The sequence below is a fragment of the Streptopelia decaocto genome (assembly GCF_964273445.1).
Source record: "Streptopelia decaocto genome assembly, chromosome: 3".
NCBI classification, from domain to species: domain Eukaryota; kingdom Metazoa; phylum Chordata; class Aves; order Columbiformes; family Columbidae; genus Streptopelia; species Streptopelia decaocto.
In genome coordinates, this window is record NC_138656.1 from 9,436,991 (window position 1) to 9,457,797 (window position 20,807).

Sequence of the window (20,807 nt, forward strand, 5' to 3'; positions counted from 1 at the left end):
AGAAAAGTCGGGGAGGGGGTTGGTGTTTGGGGTTTTGTTGTTGTTGTTTTTGATGTGTGGTGTTTGGGTTTTTTTGTTTGGTTTGGTTTTGTTCTAAATAATCCCTAAACCTGTAGTTTGCTGTCACCAACAAAGCAGCTGCTGCGCAAAGCTGCGAAGAGTCTGGTCCTGAGGTGATTCAATTCCCCAGTGAAAATGGGGTTCACTGTTTTTTTAAGAGGTTTCATTAAGTGGTTGCTCATTAAAAGTTTTGTCGTCAGTGTGTGTCCCAGTGGTGCTGTGGCTGTCTTTTTAGAAAAAAAATATATTTTTGCCTATTTTTGTAACAACTTTTGCTGCGGGTTTTGATAACCTTAACATCGTTCCATCAATATATCGCATAGCTGCTTCAGTACAACCATGAGTAGTGAATTAATCTACCTCTGATGCTGGTAGACTTTCATTTTATTCCAATATTATTTGTGCAATAAGTTAATTTCTGGGGAGAGCCCTTCAAATCCGTGCACTGGAGATGTGTCAGTGGATCTTTGCTTGCCCGACAGCTTGTATGCAAGCTTGCTGTTTTCCCTAAAAAGCTGCTCACTGGTTCATTTGGGGTTTGCCCACATGCGCGGCACTTTGTAGGGATGGCTGTGCCGGCCTGGCGCAGGAGGAGAGGTTATACTGGCCGAAAAAATGAATTTAGCCCATGCAGGGTTAAAATACCCACCCCTACATCTGTGTGAGTAGTGGTCGTGTTGTCCTGCCTGCACCAAGCCCTGCTGGTTTTTAACACCGGATCTGTAAGGAGCGAGGGCCGGGGGCCCCGTCTGCAGCAGAAAATTGCTCTTGCTCCCTAGTTTGGTGCATCCAAACTAGTTGGGACATTGCATTGCAAAAACGCGCTGCCAGAGTTGATTTCGTGGCAGAAGATGATGCTCTTGTGTGTGGTGTTAAAAAAAAAAAAGTGCATATATAAAACAGACAAAATGTATATATATATATATATATAAAATTTTCATATCTACATTATATATGTATATTTTATACGTGTATATTTATTAAAAAATGAGTTTTACATGTATTTCCTGGAAGGATCTGAAACAATTAGGGGATTATGAGATCCCATTTGAAAAAGTTAGGATAGAGCTGTTTCTCGTAAACTCAGTAAAATCAGCCTTAAACGTTGAACAAACGTTTTGGTGAAAGGGTTCCTTTGTTCCTTGTTGCTTCGGCTTTTAAGGCAGATGTGGAGGCGGGTGGCTGGATTGTTCCAGGTGTCTTGGTTGTTTGAGAATTACTTTTTCCTTCTGAAAAAAACAAGCAAAACTGCCATTAATCTTTCTTATGGAGGCTTTTCGGTTGGGCTGCAGCGCTGGATGCAAACCCAGGCTTGCCAGGCACTAGCCGTGGGGGATCTGGCTCCTCTTTATTCTGCCTTTGGGACTGCTCTAGACATAGAAAGGCATCAAGGAATGAAAAATAAAACCAAAAGGTGGTATTTGGGTTTGCTCCAGCCTCCTGGAGCTCTATCGCTGCGTGAGGCCATGTGTCCTATGGGAAGAACAACTTTTGAGGGTTGAAGGCACTTGAGCCTTGGAGCATCCCTGCCGCCTCCAGGCGCCCTCAGTCCATCAGTGACCACCCTGCTGGGTTGGGGTTTTTTTTTGCTGCACACAAGATGATTTTGGGCAGCACTCAACTAGCAGGAAAACCCCCAGCAGTCAATAACCTTGATGCAAAACTTCTCCTCTGGGCCGCTCTATGGGATGTGCAGGTAGGATGGTGCGTCTTATAACCTAACGGCAGTGGTTTCCAAACCTTGCACAACCGCTTCCTTCAGGGCAGGGTTTTCCTCTTCCACCTTCTGTGCTGCTACAGCTAACAGTGTTCTCAGAGTTAATAGAATTTCAAGGTTTTTTCCTTTTTCCGTGAAACAGTCGGCGTACAAGCTGAACACATGTTGCCGAACTCAGTTCAGCAGCCAGGTGTGAATTGAGGAGTTGGAAGAGAAAACTCCTTTCTGTCTTCAGAGGGAAGCTGTGAGGAAATGCTAATAGCCAACGAGTTTACTCATTTCATTGAAACAGTGAAAAATGTCCTGAAAGAGAGGTTTTAAGCTTAGTATTGGTTTAAGGTGAAGCGTCCCAGGACAGACGCGCTGCAGACTCAGCCAGAATGGCTGGAACAAGGCACATGGAGACTGAACTGTTTGGGATTTACTCTGACCAGGAGGAAACCAAAATTTCTCAGAACACCTTTTCGTTCTGTCAGTATTGCTTTTGAAAGACAGAAAAATACAAGTTGCACATTTGCTATACTAGAGATACAGATACATGTGGTTCTGTGTTCCTGGTGTGATGCAAAGGTGAGGGCAAGGAAAACTTTTGGGAGGTTTTCCATAGTTTTATACAGGCTCCATTTTAATGTTGAATCTGACCAGAGTGGTGTAGATGGCTTTTTTTATTTTCCTTGCTGCTATGTAATGAAAAAACTGCAAACCTGCTGAAAATCTAAATGATGTCAAAATACCAACTTTATTTTGCTGTGGCTCTGTGCACAATAAAGTGGTAAGTTAGGGTTTTGAAGAAGAAAATGCTGATGATAATCTGCAGATACTTCACCCTTGCTAGAATCAAGAAAGTGGGACTCCAGAAAAAGCAGTTTCTCATGACTTCCATCAAAATGCTGCTGCTTTCCAGCTGCAGGATGAGCTCCAGAGAGGATCCTTGCAACAGGGTTTCCAGCGATCACCAGGGCAGAAGTAGATGGCTCTAACTCCAGCTGTTGGAGCAGCTGGGCATGGAGGGCAAAGTAAGAGCACTGTGAAATACATCCAGCTCAGCCAAAGACAGGTTACTTCCCAGTAATTGTAAAGTTAACATTGCACGGATCCAAATAGTTCAAATTGTGTTTAAGCAACTGGTGTCTGTGGTGCAACCCGATCCCTGCCACTGTTTCGTTAACCAGCCTCCTGCTGTTATTTTGGCTCTTGTCTGAAATCTGCGAATGTCGATGCATTAAAGACGGCAGTCCATATTTTTGAGAGCCATTATATGCAATTACCTTTCTGTCTGAGACCTCAACCTCTCCTGGCATAGTAATCTGGGAAGTTGATAAGGGAGGAAAATACTGAAGTGCTGTATGGTTGCATTTGCATGGAAGTTTATAAGTTTATATTTTGGTCAACTAGCCTGGCTAGAGGAAAAATATCATTGAATTATGGCAGGTGTCTGGGAAGTGGAGAAGCCAAATGTGACACAAAAGACAGCACTAAGTGTGGGGAGTTCAAATACTGTTCTTTTTGTTTTCCTGTGGGATTTTTAGACATTTCAGGTGGTATTTGCAGTTGCTGCATTTGAAACAAAGTGGAAGAATGGCAGGTGGGAGCTGTGTACTTTGAGCAAGGACACTGACAAAATTAAAGCCTTAACTAACAAAGGAATTATTTGCTATTTAGTCCTGGATGCAGGATTTCTGCCCTAAGCCCAGGTGAGGCTTTGTCCCCCGTTGGTTTTGCTGCTGTGTGGTTGCTGTAAGTGGTGTGGCTCATGTCAGAGAGTGCTGGATGGTGTCAGTTGTGTTTTACCATGCGGTTCGTGCATGCTGGAGGAAAGCACTTTTTTATCTGCTTTAAACGTCACCTGCCTCATAGACACTAATGCTTTGTAAAAGTTAGGCTATAGGTAACGCAAACATGCCTCAGTTATCACAAAGGTAATCATGCGATCACTTCTTGCTTAGGAAAATTCTCAATATTCTTCAGTAAGTACACACACACTCTTTTTAAAAATATATATATATATGCATGCACACCCACGAGCTATAATTTTTAAAGCCCTTTTCCTTCCAATAAAAACAGCATGTGGTTTTCTGTGCTACCTTTACTCCCCAGGTTCATTATGGCTTTTTGCTCTGGGTGGGGCGGGCGAACAACCTGAAGCAGCCGTGGAACACGCTGGCTGACTGCCATGCAGCTGGGTAATCCCTGCAGACACTTTCTTCCCAAGCTTTTAAGGCTGTTGAAGACAAATCTGTAGGGTTAAGATAGCAAAGTAGTCCATTTAAGAGCAGTTTGCATGAAACATGTACTGCGTAGGCCATAAACCCGACAATTAGAGCGGTCTTAAAGTTTAAGAAGCCAATAAAATGAGGGAAACTAAGGCTGCTGTGGGGTTTTTTTTTTAGCTGTTTCATTTTTAACTATATGAAAGGCTTGCGTTATCTAATCTCAGCAGCAATCGGTATTTCATTGGTGGTAAAGGACCGAATATTTTCACGTACCTCATTACCCGTTTCTTCTGGAATAGTCAGACTGCACAGTTGCCATGAGAAAAGTGCAGGTGAATGACTTGAACGTGGTCGTTTCGCTGCCTCAGTGCACCAAGGTTTCAGCAGTGACAAACACATGGGACCTGCAGATCGCTCCTTCGCTCCAGAGGACTTTGAGCCAGCCAGAGCCTCGGTGCAGTCACGTAAAATTAAATAGCAAAGAAAATAAACAGCTTTTACGCTAAGGAAGCAAGGTCTTTATATGGACCTGAAAGATTTGAGTACCTCCCAAGTATTTATCAACACTGGCATGAGGGAAAGAAGCATTGCCTATTCTAGGCTTGTAGATGGAAACAGCAGGCAAGATTTTTGACATATAAAACTGAAGGAAGTGGGGTGTGTAGCCTTGAAAACTCAACTTCCAAGCCCTAGTCCAGTGACTAAACCAAGATGTCAAGCCCTAAGAAGCCTTAAACACCTTTTTGGTTTCTTTCTTCACCCTTGTATTTTTTTTCGTAAGTCCCTTGGTGTTGTTGCGTGTTGGGAATTGTGTGGCTGGAGTCTCATGGGAGTGGGGATGGGGACATCACTGGTGACTTTTGATCGTGCAGGGAAGTGTGCCAAGGGATTATGTTAATGAAGCCAGAGCTCTGCGTACCTTGCTAAAGGTGAAGCCTTCTGCTGGGCAAGGTCCTTTTCTAACAGGGGAGCAGAGGTCATCTTGCCATGGTAGGTGCATGGAAACTAGGTTTTCTGCCTTGATATATTTAAGGAGGCAGCTCTTCAGGTTGGGGGAAATGCAGTTTATATGGTATTCTCCTGGGTATTTTCAGGTGACAGACACATGCACTGTCTAATGAGGAAAGGAGTAAAATTTTAATGTCTTTCAATTTGCACTTGGGTTCCTTTAAATTTTTCCTCCACCGTGTACTGTTGAAAAGCCGGCAAGTTTTTCTTCACCATCAATCCATCCACTTGCCATCAAAGCAAATTATTAAATTGTCTCAGTTATTAATTGTCTCCAAATCCCCAACCCTCAGGCATCACAGTAGCATCGTAGATGTAGCCAGTTGCCAACTGCCAAGCCCTGGTCCAAATCCTGTCCCATCTTCTCACCAAACTCCAAGAACCTGAACTGGGTGCACAAGGCATCCCCAGGTGAGGATGCTGACTTCCAAAAAATGCTTTTGAAAAGTAAACCAACAATTTTAGTTAATAAAGAACCTGTCTTTTCCCCTAACAGGCATCACATCTAGTGGCAGAGATGTGGGACATGTGGGTGAAATCAGTGATCTCGGTGACAGAGGTTGTAAGAGGCAGAAGTCAGAGTTTAAGTATAGATATGAAGATGGAAACTATATGGCTCTGTGCCCTACCAGATAGTGTTTATAATGGGCAGGGGAGTAGTCAAGACACCTAAATTTAACATGTAGGCATCCACTAGTATTCAAACTTAATTATGAGCCTAGAGAAATCACTGAGAGGTGATGGAAACATGCAAATAATTGGTAGAAATCACAAAGTACCGAGCAGCTGCTGCTTCATTAGTTTTCCTTTAAGTGGAGGATTCCTGCAGCAAAGTAACTGAAGACAGCGTTACTTTTGGGACAGCCGAAGGCTCCGGTTGCTGCCGTGAATGCAAGGGGTAAATCCCGCAGGAAGATGTATTGCCAGCTGTATTTTCAAGCGTGGAGGGAGAAGTAGCAGTTTGTGTGGATGACTTTTGCAGGAGGGGTGGGAAGGATGGTTGTATTGAACAGCTCTGACTTCAGAAGAGAGCTTGAAATTTAATGGGAGTTCCCCAAAAGTGAGAAGAGTGAAAAATAAGTCCAGAAAGGATCTTTGGGGAACAGGAGAACTAGATGGAAAGGTATAGTTGGCTTTTGTTATTCTTTATCTGTTAATTGCTAATCCTTACCATATGGGAAAGGTAGAGAGAAGAAAACAAAGATTTGTCTTGGATGGAAGCGGCTCAAGTCTTGCACAGTAGGAAATAAGCTGAAGTATTTTGCTGAATTCTGAGTATCAGGAAGCCAAGAGATTAAAGTTGCCACCAGTAAAATCTAGAAAGAGGTTTTCATTAGAAAATAAAAAGGTAACTGGATCCATTTATAGATGCTGTCGCCTGTACCAGTGTGCTGCTTTAAGGCCTCAAGAACAGAAATATTCTGAAAAATGTTGTTTCTCAGTTCTGTGAGTGCCTTGTGTGTGTCAGCTGTGGTGTGGGCTGCATATCTGAGTGTGCTAAAAAGCTTTTTATCAGCCAGTGCAAAGTCCTTGAAGCGATAGGGGAATGAACCTTCAGCATCTACGTACTGCCTTCATCACATAGGTCTGGTGAGAAAGTTGGCATATCCACAAAATAAAACCATTGAAGGCAAAATGGCAGCATGTGTTTTGCGAGATCTGTCCTGCTGCGGAAGGGATTAGCTGGTCCCAGGTACCTCTGCCCAGAAGATGCTTGTTGCCTCATGGTCTGTGCTCAAAACTGCCTTCAGATGGGGTGCGTGAGGTTGCTTGCTTAGTTATTAAATAAAATCTGGTCATATTAGAGAAAGGGGAACTTGGACTTCAAATACATACCACTCAGATTACAGAAGTGATGCAAAAATAACGTCTGAAAACAAGAGGCAGTTTTACCTGGTGCAGGATGAAGAAAGCAACTGCTGCCTTTATTGTAATTTTGGATGGAAAGGGCCCATTCTCTTGTCATGTCGCACAGGATGCTGGGAACATATCTGGACATGGAGCTTTCCTCAGGGAGGAGTTTCTTTTCCCTAAGGGGTGATACCTGTTGTTTTGAAAGGCCTCTTCCTGGAGCCCTTGTCGTGGTTGAGACGGGCAAACGACATAGACCAAGTTCTTCCAGGATGAAAGTAGTAGATGCCATTTATTGCCACAGGTGCATTTTTATACAGTTTTAGCAATTCATGTGTCTCTTCACTATTGGTTACAAGTTACAGCAGTAACATCTCATTGGCTAATTTTGCTATCATCAATGTTACTCTTCTACTCCCTTCTCTCTCACGGGTACATCCTTAACATCTCCAGATGCTCCTTTACTCCCATCTTTCTCACGGGTAGGCCTTAATATTCTCAAGGCTAATTTCTGTTCCCATGCCCTCCATCAGGGAATCCACGGACCCACCATAGACCCCCACAAGCCCTCTACAGGTTGAGCTTCCTCCTGATGAGCTGACTTGGTGTCCTGGAGATGGACAATTCCCAGGCAGTTTTCTTTGTGCATCGCTTTTCTTGGCCCTTGTTGACATTCCTTGTTTTGCCCGGGTTTGGGTGCCCTCGCAGGACCTTTGTGGGCGCTGATGTGTATCGGCAGCCGGCGGTGCTGTGGTTGCACGTGGTTGATGTCTGACCATGCCAGGGTGACCTCCACGTGACGGCGTCACAGCTGTCACCGCTGTTCCTCAGCAGTCACTGGGTTAATCGATGTCTAACACGTGACAGGTTCCACCGAGCTGGAACTCAGCAGCAGCATGAGGATGGAGAAGCTAATTTTGGTATTTCCCAGCAGCTCTGGAGTGGGGAAAATGTATTTTAGCTTGGAGTCTGTTGCATATCCCATGCAAGGTGCATGGCTTTTGATGATGTCCTTTAGTCACCTTTCTTCTCCCAAACGACACCCCTCCCTGGTGATGTCCCCCGTAGATGCTGGAGCAAATGCTCTGTGGAAATGGTACAGGAAGAGGCCTGGGGAAGTGGAGCCTCCTGCTGTGGGGGCTCTTTTGATGACCCCTTGCAGTGGGCACCTGGATTGTTCCCATATCTCTCAGTTGCTTCCACAATGGCTTCTTGTGAGGTTGTGATGTGCCACCTTTGAAAGCCTCTTGAAATGCTGGGGGAGGTGTTTTAGGGATATGGTGTGGTCCTGATGACCTGAGCCGGGATGGTTCCCATCTCCTTTTGTCTGAGGTACCAGATGGAGCTATGCTTGTGGGGTTTTTCTCTCAAGGCTGGCCCATTTATGGAAGAATTTGAATGTCATCTTCCAAATCCCACTTTGCGAATTTGATCACAAAAACCTTAAAACACTTTGTTCATGGGTTATTTGAGCTCCACAATTTCTTCCAGCACCGTGAAGACCTGATGCCCCAATGCATCCCCTGTAGGTGGTGGCCTTGGGGTGCTGCCTGGCTCACCCTCCTCTCTTAGTCTCCATCCACAGGTGCATGAGGGAAAGGGTGTCTGGGAACGTGGATTGTTTGATTTGTATGTTGATATTTGGAGATTCAGCAGGGCTATTTCTTGATGGGTCTCTTTCCTGTGGTGGCTTGCACAGTCAAGACCACCCGCCATGGAGGTGGATTTTCCATCCTGGGCAGAAACTCTTGCTTTGGGACCGGATCAGTGTTGACTAAATACAACCCTCAAGAAAAATGCTCTGATGGGACCGTGTGATGCTCACAAAAGGTTTTGTTTTTGTTTTGTTACCATTGCAGTGACAGCTATATTGTGCGAGTCAAAGCTGTGGTTATGACCCGAGATGACTCCAGTGGGGGATGGTTGCCGCAAGAAGGAGGCGGTCTCAGTAGAGTTGGCGTCTGCAAGGTCACGTACCCGGAGGGCAATGGAAGAAGTGGATTTCTAATCCATGGTGAAAGGCAGAAAGACAAACTGGTAATAGAACTTAATTTAACTTTTGTCTGTTCTTATAATGAGAATTATCCCAAATCTGTTGCTATTGTATTCTTGTGCAAGTTTTTTTTAAAAAAAACACAAAGAACAGGCATATGCAAATAGTACCAGATTGGACAAAGCATAGCCATCCTCATCCAGAATTGCCATCTTTTGCTGTCTAGGTTGTCATGCTGCCACCTGGAAGGAGCAGGTAAATTGTCAACCCCCATGCAAAATACCCCCCCTTTGATGATTGAAAAAGCGCCTGTTGTTTTTTTTTTTTAAGACCTAGCAGAGGTATGTGAGAAGTGAATTGAAGTGTAAAGAAGCCATGAAGCCAGTCACATTGCACTGAGTAATGCAGTGCGAGCCTTTAAAACAGCCATGAATTATTTATGCTGCGTGCCGTTCAAGGTTTGAACGAGCAGAGTGAGAATATGAAGACAAGTTGTCTCTTATGAATTGATGCACTCAGCTTCTCCTGGTAGCTGTTTATCTAAAAATGAACTCTCTTCTTTCCTGACACAAATCAAATTAATAAAGCCTTTTCCATTTTTGCAGGGTCTGTTTTAGACGGTGTAGTTTGTTATCTCGTTTCTATATATTTGATTCTTCTGAAATTTGCTCTGGTGAAGAGATGGGCTAGCTTAAAAAAATACCTCCCCTGCACAGGCTCAGGGAATACAGTTTTTGGGAAAAAAAAAATTGCATTATTTGAGTCGGAAATTATCTTGCTTTCAAAAAACCAGCAATTTTAAAGCTATTTCAAATACAGCTTGTCTTTTGCAATACTGCTTTGATCAGGATATTTTGGAGCCATGCTTGTTTTTGAGGGAATGGGGTAGACCATTCCCATTGTCCCTGAGCTAGACATGGTTTTGGGCACAGCAAAACTTGAGATGAGTGCCTGGCTGGGGGTGAGGGAGAGAAAAAAGGTTGGTGCAAGGTTTTAGCACCTCCTAAATCTGCTGCTGGTAGATGAAATTTATGTTTAGCAAAATCATTGAGGGAAGAGGTTCTCCCTCCATCTGACCCCACGCTACCTGTAACATGTGCCACACTGAGTCTGGGTCCAACATAGACTTATACTCAAAGCACAAGCAAAAGCACCTCCCTTATGAAGAAAGGCTGAGGGAGCTGGGTCTCTTTAGTTTGGAGAAGAGGAGACTAAGGGGGGACCTTATTAATGTTTATAAATATATGAAGGGTGAGTGCCATGAGGATGAAGCCAGGCTCTTCTCGGTGGCAAACAATGATAGGACAAGGGGTAATGGGATCAAGCTGGAACACAAGAGGTTCCACTTGAATTTGAGAAGAAACTTCTTCTCAGTAAGGGTGACAGAGCACTGGAACAGGCTGCCCAGGGGGGTTGTGGAGTCTCCTTCTCTGGAGACATTCAAAACCCGCCTGGACATGTTCCTGTGCGACCTCACCTAGGTGTTCCTGCTCCAGCAGGGGGATTGGACTAGATGATCTTTTGAGGTCCCTTCCAATCCCAAACATACTGTGATACTGTGATACTGTGAAAAGCTGAATGTGCGATGGCTATGAGAACAATTACAGTGTCTGATGTTTATTAGTCATCGTTTGGTAGGGAAGGATGTTCCCCTACACGAGGCGTGACTTGGCTTGCTTTTGAGTTTGGGCCGAGACTGTGCTGGCTGCGTCCTTGGGGTGGGAAAAGTGACTTTGCTCTTCTTTTGGGGCTCGTGCCCTCCCAGGTGGTGCTGGAGTGCTTTGTGAAGAAGGACCTGGTGTACACGAAGGCGAACCCCACCTTCCACCACTGGAAAGTCGACAACAGAAAGTTCGGGCTCACTTTTCAAAGCCCAGCCGATGCTCGAGCCTTTGACAGAGGAGTGAGGAAAGCCATCGAGGACCTCATTGAAGGTACCGCGCCGGCAGCCACTTGGACCCTTGCAAGAGTGGGGAAGTGGGTTTCATGCACAGAATTGGGAAGAGGGATGGGTTTAAAATCAGTTCTTGGGCTTGGACGTCTCTTGTGCGCATGTCCATGCTGAGCAAGCCCCAGCTGACTTTAAGAACTGAGTTTTCTCATCCCTTGAGGTGAGAAGGGATTTCAGTCCAAGTATTTTCCAATCCTAGGTGGCTTGGTCTGTCCAGACTTCCCCCTTTAATTATCATTGAGTCTGTTATTACTGCTTTTTGGTTTTTTATAAACTTGGGTTTCACACTAGCGATGGCAACTCAAACAGCCCAGGCTCCTCTTTATATGCAGCCGAATCTCGTCTGAGTCTTTGTTAAATCATGGTATGAATTCCTGCCTGGAGTTGAATAAAGCTTTGTTTCGTTTTTGTTTCTTTGCAGTAATTAATTTTGTCTGCGTCCGCTTAGTTGAATGGTAGTTCTTGAAGACTTTTTTGGTTTTTATGTTTTGATTCTGTCCGTGCTTTGAAGTTGTCATAAATTTTTCCTTTTCACATTTCATTGCAGTCAGGCAATCATAATACAGCTCTAATTCAATAGTACTTTATTTTAATTAAATTTGAACATTTGAGTCGTCATGGGTTTTTTCTTGATATTTGTTTTTTAAACTGTGCCACTTTACGTAAGGACTTAGTGGTCCAAAGCCTTTTTCCTTCTCACCCGGTGTGACCAGGATACTTTTATAAACAGGTGGTATTATTTTTGGAGGACACTAGTTTAAAATTTATATACAGATGTGTATTATTTTTGAGGACATTAGCTCCATAAGACACCTTAATATTTTTGGTGCCCTGTCTTTGCTTTAACATGGAAATGGTAGGTACTGGGAGAGAAATAAATCCCCCAGGGCTCTTTCCTGGTAAATACCTAATCAGCTGGAGGAAGGATCTCCTGAACTAGTTATTAATTTGCTTTTTCATGTGTCGTTAACATGAAGAAGTTACAGCAGCACTTTCCTCTTCTTGCTTGTTGAAACCGGGAGGCATTTTGAGTTATAAAAGCGATATTTTATGTAAGTGGCACGGGACTGCGTGAAGTTTCAAGGAGGCGATAACTCAGCTGTATCGAGTAGTATTTTGGAGATGCTGGTACATGGAAACTCCTGTTCTGCTCTTTCTGTTCCATTTTACAGTGGAGGTGTTTAAAATCAAGCTCTGCTCTATCCCAGATACTTCAAAATCAGCAAATCTATATTTATCCCATTAACAGCACAGACTGATCCTCATGAATGTGTTCATCCTTAACTTCCAAATAAGGCTTTCTGAATGAAAAACAATAAATGGCTCATGCACACACAGCATCGGGCAGCGGATTTAATTTATCATTCATTTTTTTGTTCATGTAGTTCATGAAATTTAGCGGGTACTCTTAAGCACAACAAACCATGGGCATTCGAAACGACTTAATGAAATCACTGCTTCATTATTATTATACCGATAGTTTGTTCCCTGTAGCGTGAGAAGTATAGAAGTTTTGTGCACAAGTACAGGAATGTAGAGTGTCTGGATTTTTTTACTTTTAAAGCTAATGTAGCAAATGGCACAGATATTTTCACATTACTTAGTGTTTTAAGTGGGGTTTTGCACTTAGCTCTGCACATCTTTGTGATGGTACAACTGAGAGCAGCAAATGGATGGCGTTGTATAAAGCACATTATTTTAAAAGATTCCAGAATGAAAGTGGTACAGACCATTCAACTATTTTAGTTAGAGATGTGATGGGGCCCTAATTCAGTATAACAGTGGGTTTACATTAAAAAAAAAAAAAAAAAAGCTTGGAAGAAAGTTGGTGTTTTTTTAGTGTGATTTCCCACTTCTCCAGACGATTACCATGTAATTAATAAAAGCTGCACCCAAGTATCTTGTTCTTACCTATGGTATTTACACATTTCATTTCCTTTCAAATACTCTGCTTATGTGGTGGTTCTCTTAAGACATAGCTGATCACCATGGAAGACCTTTACAAAATATAACAACTTAAAAAAACAAATCTAACTCTTCATTGTCAAAGTGAGGGTTTTTTTTTTATATATATGTATAATAAAAAGACATTTTCCCCCCAGACTTAGGGAATGTGTGAAGAATAACTTATATATGCTTTCTTGACAGCTGAATATCTGGTTTAAGTACTGATTAGTATGTGGCTTTACTGTTCTTCAGGAATGAAAGTCTTCTGTAATTGGAAATGTTAACTGCTATTTTTAACATGGTTAATTAGCACTGGCAACCATGCAGTTGCGAATCAAGAAACTCTTTCAGATTTTACCTTTCCAAACCAGCTACCAGCAGTTGGGTTTTTTCTTCCTTAATTTAAGCTGCTCTTTTACACACCTACAACATACAAACCTGTGAGAATCCAAATGTTTAACCACCTACTAAAAAGTTGCATAGAAATGTCCTGGGTTTAAAAAGCTGGTTTGTTTTCGTTTCTCTAGGGTCTACGACTTCCTCGTCAACACTTCACAACGAGGCCGAGGTTGGCGATGATGATGTCTTCACAGTAAGTACATCTCACCCGAGCTGGTTCTCCTTTACGCTCCGTATTACAGGGTCAGGCTGGAAGGGGTTTTTCTTCCCGTGCCTCGGGGTTGGCTTCCAGCCCTCATGGTGTTTGGCCAGTGGGTGTGTTCTATTTGATGGAAGTGTATCCTCTACAGAAGATAAAGCGTTGGGTTTCTGTTGGCCTCCTGTCGCCACGTGAAAAGCATGGCAGAGCAGCTGTTGTCAGAGCTAGAAGTGAGTGAAAAATAGCTCTCACATTTCGTATGGCTTGGCCTGAGTGATGTACACACCTCTTAATACCTCTCTGTCTGTCCTTAAGAAGCTTACCCCAAGTAGGTGGCTGCTACTCAGGTACATAGTCATGGAAATGAGATTTTGAGTTGTAGTTAAGCCAACTTTAAAAGTGTTTTGCCTATGCATGAAATGTAGAAAGTTCAAACGAGAGTTTTTCATCTGGAGGAAGGCATAGTAGCCTGCCATCTACTTAACCAGCAGTGGCTTAAGTAGAAGTGAGTTGCTCGTATTTAATTTGTGGTAATGTCAAAACTGTGTTTTGGGGCTTTCCTGAAAGAGAAGGAGCTACTGTGTCCACTACATGTGCACACTTGAAAAGAGGAAAAAAGAGATGTCAGATGAAATTGAAATCCAATCATGGATATTCCACGCTCACAATCAATACATTGTCTTGTTAAATTTATTTGCTCAGCTCTGATTGCAAATGCACACATGTACACGCGTTAGTTATATTATAAATGGTAGTTATATTATAAATGGCCTTCTTGTCCCGTGGTGCAGGCACAGCAAACTCGATTAAAGTCATCTTTGGGATGCTTCCCTGCATCTTTAGGGTGAATGGGGGAAAACTGAGGACGGGCATCAGGCCGTTTGTAAACAGGCACTGATAAGTGCACGAAGCCAAAAGGTATTTTTGAGGATGACGTTCCACCACTGTGGGACCGGGGCAGGCTCCCTGCCGCGTTTTGACCAGATCCTCCCAACGGCTGGCACGTTGTCCGGATCTGTCCTTTTGTCACGGCTCCGGGAGACAAACAACAGCAGGCAGGGTGAAAAGGTGACTTCCTGCGCTCCGCAGCAAAACTGTCATTAGCAGCTGCTTCCCAACTACCTGCCAGAAGTGATTTATGGGCGCTGGGGTGGGCTGGGACGGGGGAAGGCACCGCTGGAGCCAGAGCGCATTATCAATTTATGCTGTTTTGTCCCCAAATTCACCAGGTGAGCTGTTATGCCGGGGGCTGGATGTTGCGCTGAACTTGCGTGCAGCTTTTCTGTGCTCATCAGAAAGGGGACGACTGTTCAAATGTGGCTTGGGTGGGTGTGTGACAGATCTCACTGAGTTAGATGTGGAAATCATATAATATAAGGAAAATACTTGGTGTTAAAGCAATGAAAAATAGCCTGGGGGAAATAGGAAAGGATATTTTTGCTAAAATCCAACCAGCTGACATTTAGAGACCTGGGAGTGCTCCTGTATTTCTCCACAACCTCGATCTTGTGGTTGAGTGTTGATTTTTGAACTCGTAGGATGTTTTTTACCAGGAGGAATAAGTTCTTGCCTTTAAGTAGGTGTTGCTTTACATTGAGAAAGTTGAATGATGCTCCAGCTGCATCAGAATCACTCAAACCCCTGCATTCAAAGTGATGAGCCAAAACTTGGATAGATTATTTTCCCCGCTATGTGACCCCGGGGAGGTGACAGATAACCGCCCCCGCCGTGCAGATATTTATGGGAAGGATGCTGAGCGGAGAAGGAGGAGCAGGCTGCTCAATAGCATTACCAAGGAGGGAAACCTCAGCTGGGGTCGGCAGCTTGTTGGAGTGCGGGGGACATTGACAGCAGGGCTGTCCCCTGCCTGGCAGCTCTCTGCGTGTCCTTGTGATCTCTGGGGTGTGAGAGAGGGACGTCACGGGTGGTTATAGCTGGCGTGGTGCTGTTGGTCAGGCTGTCACGTCAGGGTTGGTGTGTTGTCGTACTCCAAAAATAAGGCTTTAGGAGCACCTTTTTCCCCAGTATTTCTTCTTTGCGTTCCCAGGATGAATTCTGTCCTTTTCCTGAAGTCCTTAGGCTCTTTGAAGCTCTTAGCTTCCCATTTATCTGGTAGATGTGAAGTCTGCGTAAGCCAGAAATAACAGGCACGGAGGGGTTTTAGACTGTAAAAAACTGATAGGGCTGCGATATGTTTTATTTTTACCCTTCTGTTTCATTCTTTCTTTGCACTTCTTTTTGACTTGCGTATCATATTAATAGTTCATTTGGGCATCCTTGCACACGAAACTTCCTTACAACTTTCCTGTAAACTCTTCTTCCCTGGCCACACAAGTGGATTTTTAGGGCTTGGGGTTTTTTTTGCCTGTGTTTTAAAGAGAAAGTACATTCATTCTTTTTTTATTTCCTAAGGTAGTTATTAAAATCTTCACAGTCCTCCCTCTCTCCCACACATGCATGAATAAACTTAACTGTGTGCGGCAGAATTTTCATAAGCATCTGCATGATTGAGTCATTTAATCAGTCATTTACCCGTCTCTGAAAATCCCAGCCGTCGCTGCTGTGTTAAATATTTGGCCTGAGGTCCTGCCCCTCCTTGAAGATGTTTCAATCTGTTCAACCCCAGCGGTCCAAAACTTCACATTTCTTACGCTGCTTTACAGCTGGCCACCCCGGCTTTATCTTGCACGTTAGCACTGACGTTTGCAGCGGTGTAATGGCACCAGCTTTAAAACAACCGCCCTCGTTACAAATAAGCACTGAGCCTGATACGGGTGTTGGATAGCGATTGACACGGGGCTTTTTTACTGTCCATGATCCTGTTAGCCTCAGTACTGCTCAATGGGATGATGTCTCTGTGCATGTAACTCGTATGTCATCTGTGTCATTTATGCGTCCGCCAGCACGGGACCCTTCCAGGCATCCTGCAAGGTATTTACATGGGCAAGAGAAGGTTTGCTCCAGAGGCAGAGCTCTCCCTCAGGCTATGATCTTGTGAGTCTTAATGGAGGATAATTTTCTTGTACCAGAAGGTATTTTTTAATTTGTTTTTAAGGGGGTGAATTATCTGCAGCTGTGGCTGTGTGAGCATTTGCTTTGGAAGCATCACTGGTGTCACTTATCTCCTCCCATCTCTGGCTTGCAGTGCCAAGACCATAACTTGGGCAGCAGGACCTTGCCCCATCCCTACGGCGTAAGCTCCCCATCCATCGTTCTGAAGCATGGGTTGTGTCTTTAAAAACAGGACTTTGCCAACTCGTAATTTTCCTGTGGATTAGTCCCACAGCAACTAGATCAATTGATTCTAACTTCTGTTCTGAAATTCATACATAACAGGGAAGAAAGCAAAATCATATAGAAATAAGTGTCACTGACTTGAGGGGAAAATGTGTATTTCTAAAATGGAATCTCCGTTTAGAAGTTTTAACAATACGTAGTTGTGTTTCTTTAATTCCAGATCCTCAGTAGAGCCCATAAATGTTTTCCATATGTTAGCAAATAAATTTCTCCTGTCTTGTACATTATAAATCGTCCTCTCAAGAGATGCAGTCTGAGTAAGACTAGCCATCCATTCTGTCTCCATTGGGGGAAACATTGTCTTTGCAGCGGTCTGAGATTGTTCTGTTTGTCTTCATCCATCCGGCTTGCACCTTCAGCCGTCTTTAATTAACATTCATTTCAGAAATAACGTTTAATAATGAGGGAATATTTTCTGTAGTTCCTCAACCCCAAAATTTGTCACGTAATTCTTGTGCAAATTTTTTTTCCTTAATGTACACTTTTACTTTTGATCACAGCTAATAATCCCACGTGATCGTGAAGTGAAAATGTGGGTTGAGTCCAAGGAAAAAAAGGTCAACGTCTTCCAGGGTCTGCAGAGTGTCTGAAATGGTCTCTTGTAGCAACCCATCTGAAGAAGCGGAGGCGTTCATTCTGAAACCTTATGACCAGTTCACCTAAAATGCCACTAGTGGTTTAGAGGTAAACCCGCAGCCTTGTGCCCACTTTAGTACTAAAGAAGACACCCACTGGCAGGACGGGCAACAGCTCCCATGTCAGTTCTGGTTTGTGAACCTAAAAATCACTCCAACCCCTTCTGGATTAACAAGATCATAAAGGAGAAAACAACAAAACTCAGCCTTACTAAGTTTGAAATGCATGTTACAATCGTAGCTGCTTCATGTAATCAGTTGTGATTTTTTTAAAATCCTGGTTTTTGTTCAAAATGAGACGTGCAGAATCTTGCAGGTAGAGCTGGCATGATCTAGAGGTGCATGGCTGAGCTGAGGGTTGCATTTCAAGACACCCAGACTTGATCCATTGCTTCTCTTGCAGACTCCTGGCTAAAAGCCTGTTTGCCTCGGTTGCCCAACTACAAGACAGGGAAAATGTTCTTCTGCTTCACTGAGGTGGCGTGGACAGATCTTGCTGCCGCCACTTTTCTCCTCAGGCTTCGAACTCAGGTTTTCACCATGAAGTTGCATGTTTGGAGCAATCCTGAACCCCTTGTGCCTTTTTCTCAGCGTGAACGTCTACTCCTGTGCTCAGGGATGTTTGAGTTAAGGAGTTTGTCATGTGGCTTTGGACACTGCTGACAATCATTCAAGAGACAGACACAATTACCCGTTCTCCGCCATAGCGGTGCAGATTGTGGCAGATGTTAACGTTACAGTCCTCCTTGCATCTCTTCTGCTTTCCTAATTAAAAAAACAGATTTCTCCCTGCTGCTTTTCCATTAAACCTTTTCCCTACTTTCATCTCCCATGTGGGCCTCAAGCGTGTTACAGCCTCACTATTAAAATTTATAAGATTTATGTTAGTTAGATAAACAGTAAATCTAATTTTTCTTGCTGGCGTGGTTGTTTCACGTTCAGATGGTGCTTTTAAAGAACCACTGTAGCTCTTTTAAAACAGACACGTAGTCCAGTTCCTTTGGAATATATTTGTAAGTTCTGCATGATGCTGGAGCATCCCTCGTCCCACCCCTCCATGGAAAACGCTGTTACTGAGAGTAAGAGAAGATTTATTTCTTTCATGAGTTGCGCTCAGGGATTGAGGAGCTGCAAGAGCCTGCGATTTCCTTTTTCTTAAGGCTAAACTAGAGTAACAGAAAGGAAAAAGGGCAGAGCTCGGTGCAGGGCTTTGCTTGTCCTCATGAGCAAACCTTCCTTGTTTGCTCTGCAAGGCTGAGCAAAGCCATTAGGGGCTCATCACAGCGATGTGACTAGATGGCTTTACCTCTGTTATTTTTCCTGCTCAGCAGCCAGCTGTGCTGAACATGTATGGCCGGAGGGTTCATTGCTGCTAGCCACATCCTCTCATGTCTGGATTTTGGGCTTGCATTGTAAACCACAGCTATTCTAATTCAGATTTTAAAAGAAAGAAAAGTACTTGCCAAGAAGAGAGAAATTCACATGCAGAAACCAGCAGGCTCAAATCCCTCCCTCCAAAAAAATAAAAAGCCTTTCCTGGATTTGAGCAATGAACTGGACTAAGATTTATTCATATTTTTTTTTATAGTTGTGACTCTCAAGTTATCCATAGTGCTCTGGGCATCCCCATCCTACTCTTGCACAGTGAGCGCAACACCAACTTAGCAGCCATTCGTCATGTCTGAACACAGCTTTTGCTCTTCGCACTTCAGTGCTGTGAAATCTGACTTGATTTGTTCCAGCAGACTGGCTACAAAGGTAGTCCCAGAGCCTGAAGTCATTTTTTATCTATAGTGTGATTTTTCTTTCTTCTTCCCTCCCATCAATACAGGGGTGTATCAGCTTTTCGGTGGAATTCTTCCTGCTTTTATGCCAGGGGTCAGGAGGCAGGAGAGATGCCACTGAAATAAAGAAAAGGTCCTGAATATCCAGCTATTTTAAGGCTAGCTTCTTTTCATTCCTTTTTTTTGTTTGTTTTCTGCCTTTCTTCAGGTTAGTTTTGCCCACAACAAATTCATGTCGCTCAAAGGGAGTTGATACAAATGCTCAAAGAGATTTTTCAGTAGGGAAAGTCAAGTGGAAAGTTCTTCTCTGGCCGTCACGTTTTTTATAGTGTTGTGTTTATCCCTTTCCTTTAGGACCTCCTATTTCTTTTAAGTTATGCTGGAGACTAACCCATTTATTTTTCTTGCCGTTTCTACCAATACAAGCAAGCTGTGGTTGCTCTGATGATTGAATATGATTGTCACCAAGATGGAGGTATCACTGCTGCGATCTGTGGTGGCAGCTGCTCTTTTCTTTAAGTCCTTCAAAACTGATGGGGCAATTACTGTCTACTTCAGCCTATAGATTGTCCTTGCTCACCCGCACCCTGTCTGGACAGGAGGAAATCAGAAAGTTACTGTGGTGTACAGTACATAAAATCTGTTTATTCTTATGTGTATAGCAGATTGATGAGATATAAGTGAAGAGCTATGGGGAACTGATAGGGGTGGTAGCTGAGGTAGACATGAAGCTTTATTTGCATTCTTTAAAAGAAAGGAGAGGGAAGTAGAGGTCTTGCATTATTTATATATTGCTTTATTGTATTAATCATATTATTTTTTGCTTTTGGGTCAGTCTCTGGTGCGCAAAGCAGCTTTTCCTGCTTGAGATCAGGAATATACAGTTTAACAAAGTTCCCAAATGCACTGAACTTCAGGGTTTTTGGCACCATTTCAGTCTAAGGCTTTAAAACAATAAAACTTTTTTTCTTTCTTTAAACCAAACTGTATGAGTCTGGTTGTTTTACCACGCACAGTGTCCTGACTCCTGAGTCCCTGGCAAGGACAGGATCACCCAGTCAGGATGGCAGCGCTTCCCGAGGGTCCGACAGTCACAGCAGGGAGGTGATGGGAACATGGTTGGAAATTCGGTCTGTCACGGTCACCCACGTGCGCCTTGTGGAGGAGGCAAAAAAGAGCTTGCTGTTACAAAACCAGACCCAAGAGAAAGGATGTGACTCTTTTACCCTCCCCTCATGTTAGTTCAAATATGGAAAGTGATTCTTTCCTGGGAAAGGAAAATTGTCCTGCAGAATTGGACAACCGAGAACCTGAGGTGTTTGGGTTGTCTGCGTGAAGACAAAGCAAGAAGTGTCTGTCATTCAGTAGCAAATTATGAAGCGGAAAATACCTGTATTGCTATCAGATATTGCACATCTCACCATCATGTAGTTTTTATGTGGCTAATTACAGCAGTGATTTGGGTGTGTTGAGCTGCTTTGCTGAGGGTAAGCAATTTCTCTTGTCACAATTCTTCCTCTCAAGACCATTTTTGCAGTGTATTTTCTGGCTCTGTACCGTTCCCACATACAAACACTGTTGGTCCTGCACTGGGATTGGGATATATCCTGCAGGAAACTGAAATATGATCTTCTGCTGTGATGGAAGTTTCCTTGTAGCTGTATCTTGCCAGAACTTGAGTGTTGTAATTTGTGCAGCAGTTCAGTATTTCGTTGGTTCAGTTTGCCCCAGCGGTTCAAAGGAGACTTTGGTC

At 43.5% G+C, this 20,807-nt stretch overlaps 1 protein-coding gene across 1 annotated transcript in view; it reads left to right on the forward strand.

Annotated features, from left to right (window-relative positions):
- Positions 1 to 20,807, forward strand: part of SPRED2 (sprouty related EVH1 domain containing 2) — a 66,282-nt gene that overhangs the window by 29,558 nt on the left and 15,917 nt on the right. The window contains exons 2-4 of the mRNA XM_082047637.1: positions 8,709 to 8,886; positions 10,608 to 10,776; positions 13,268 to 13,332. Coding sequence (XP_081903763.1) covers positions 8,709 to 8,886; positions 10,608 to 10,776; positions 13,268 to 13,332 — 412 coding nt within the window. The remainder of the gene's footprint in view (positions 1 to 8,708; positions 8,887 to 10,607; positions 10,777 to 13,267; positions 13,333 to 20,807) is intronic.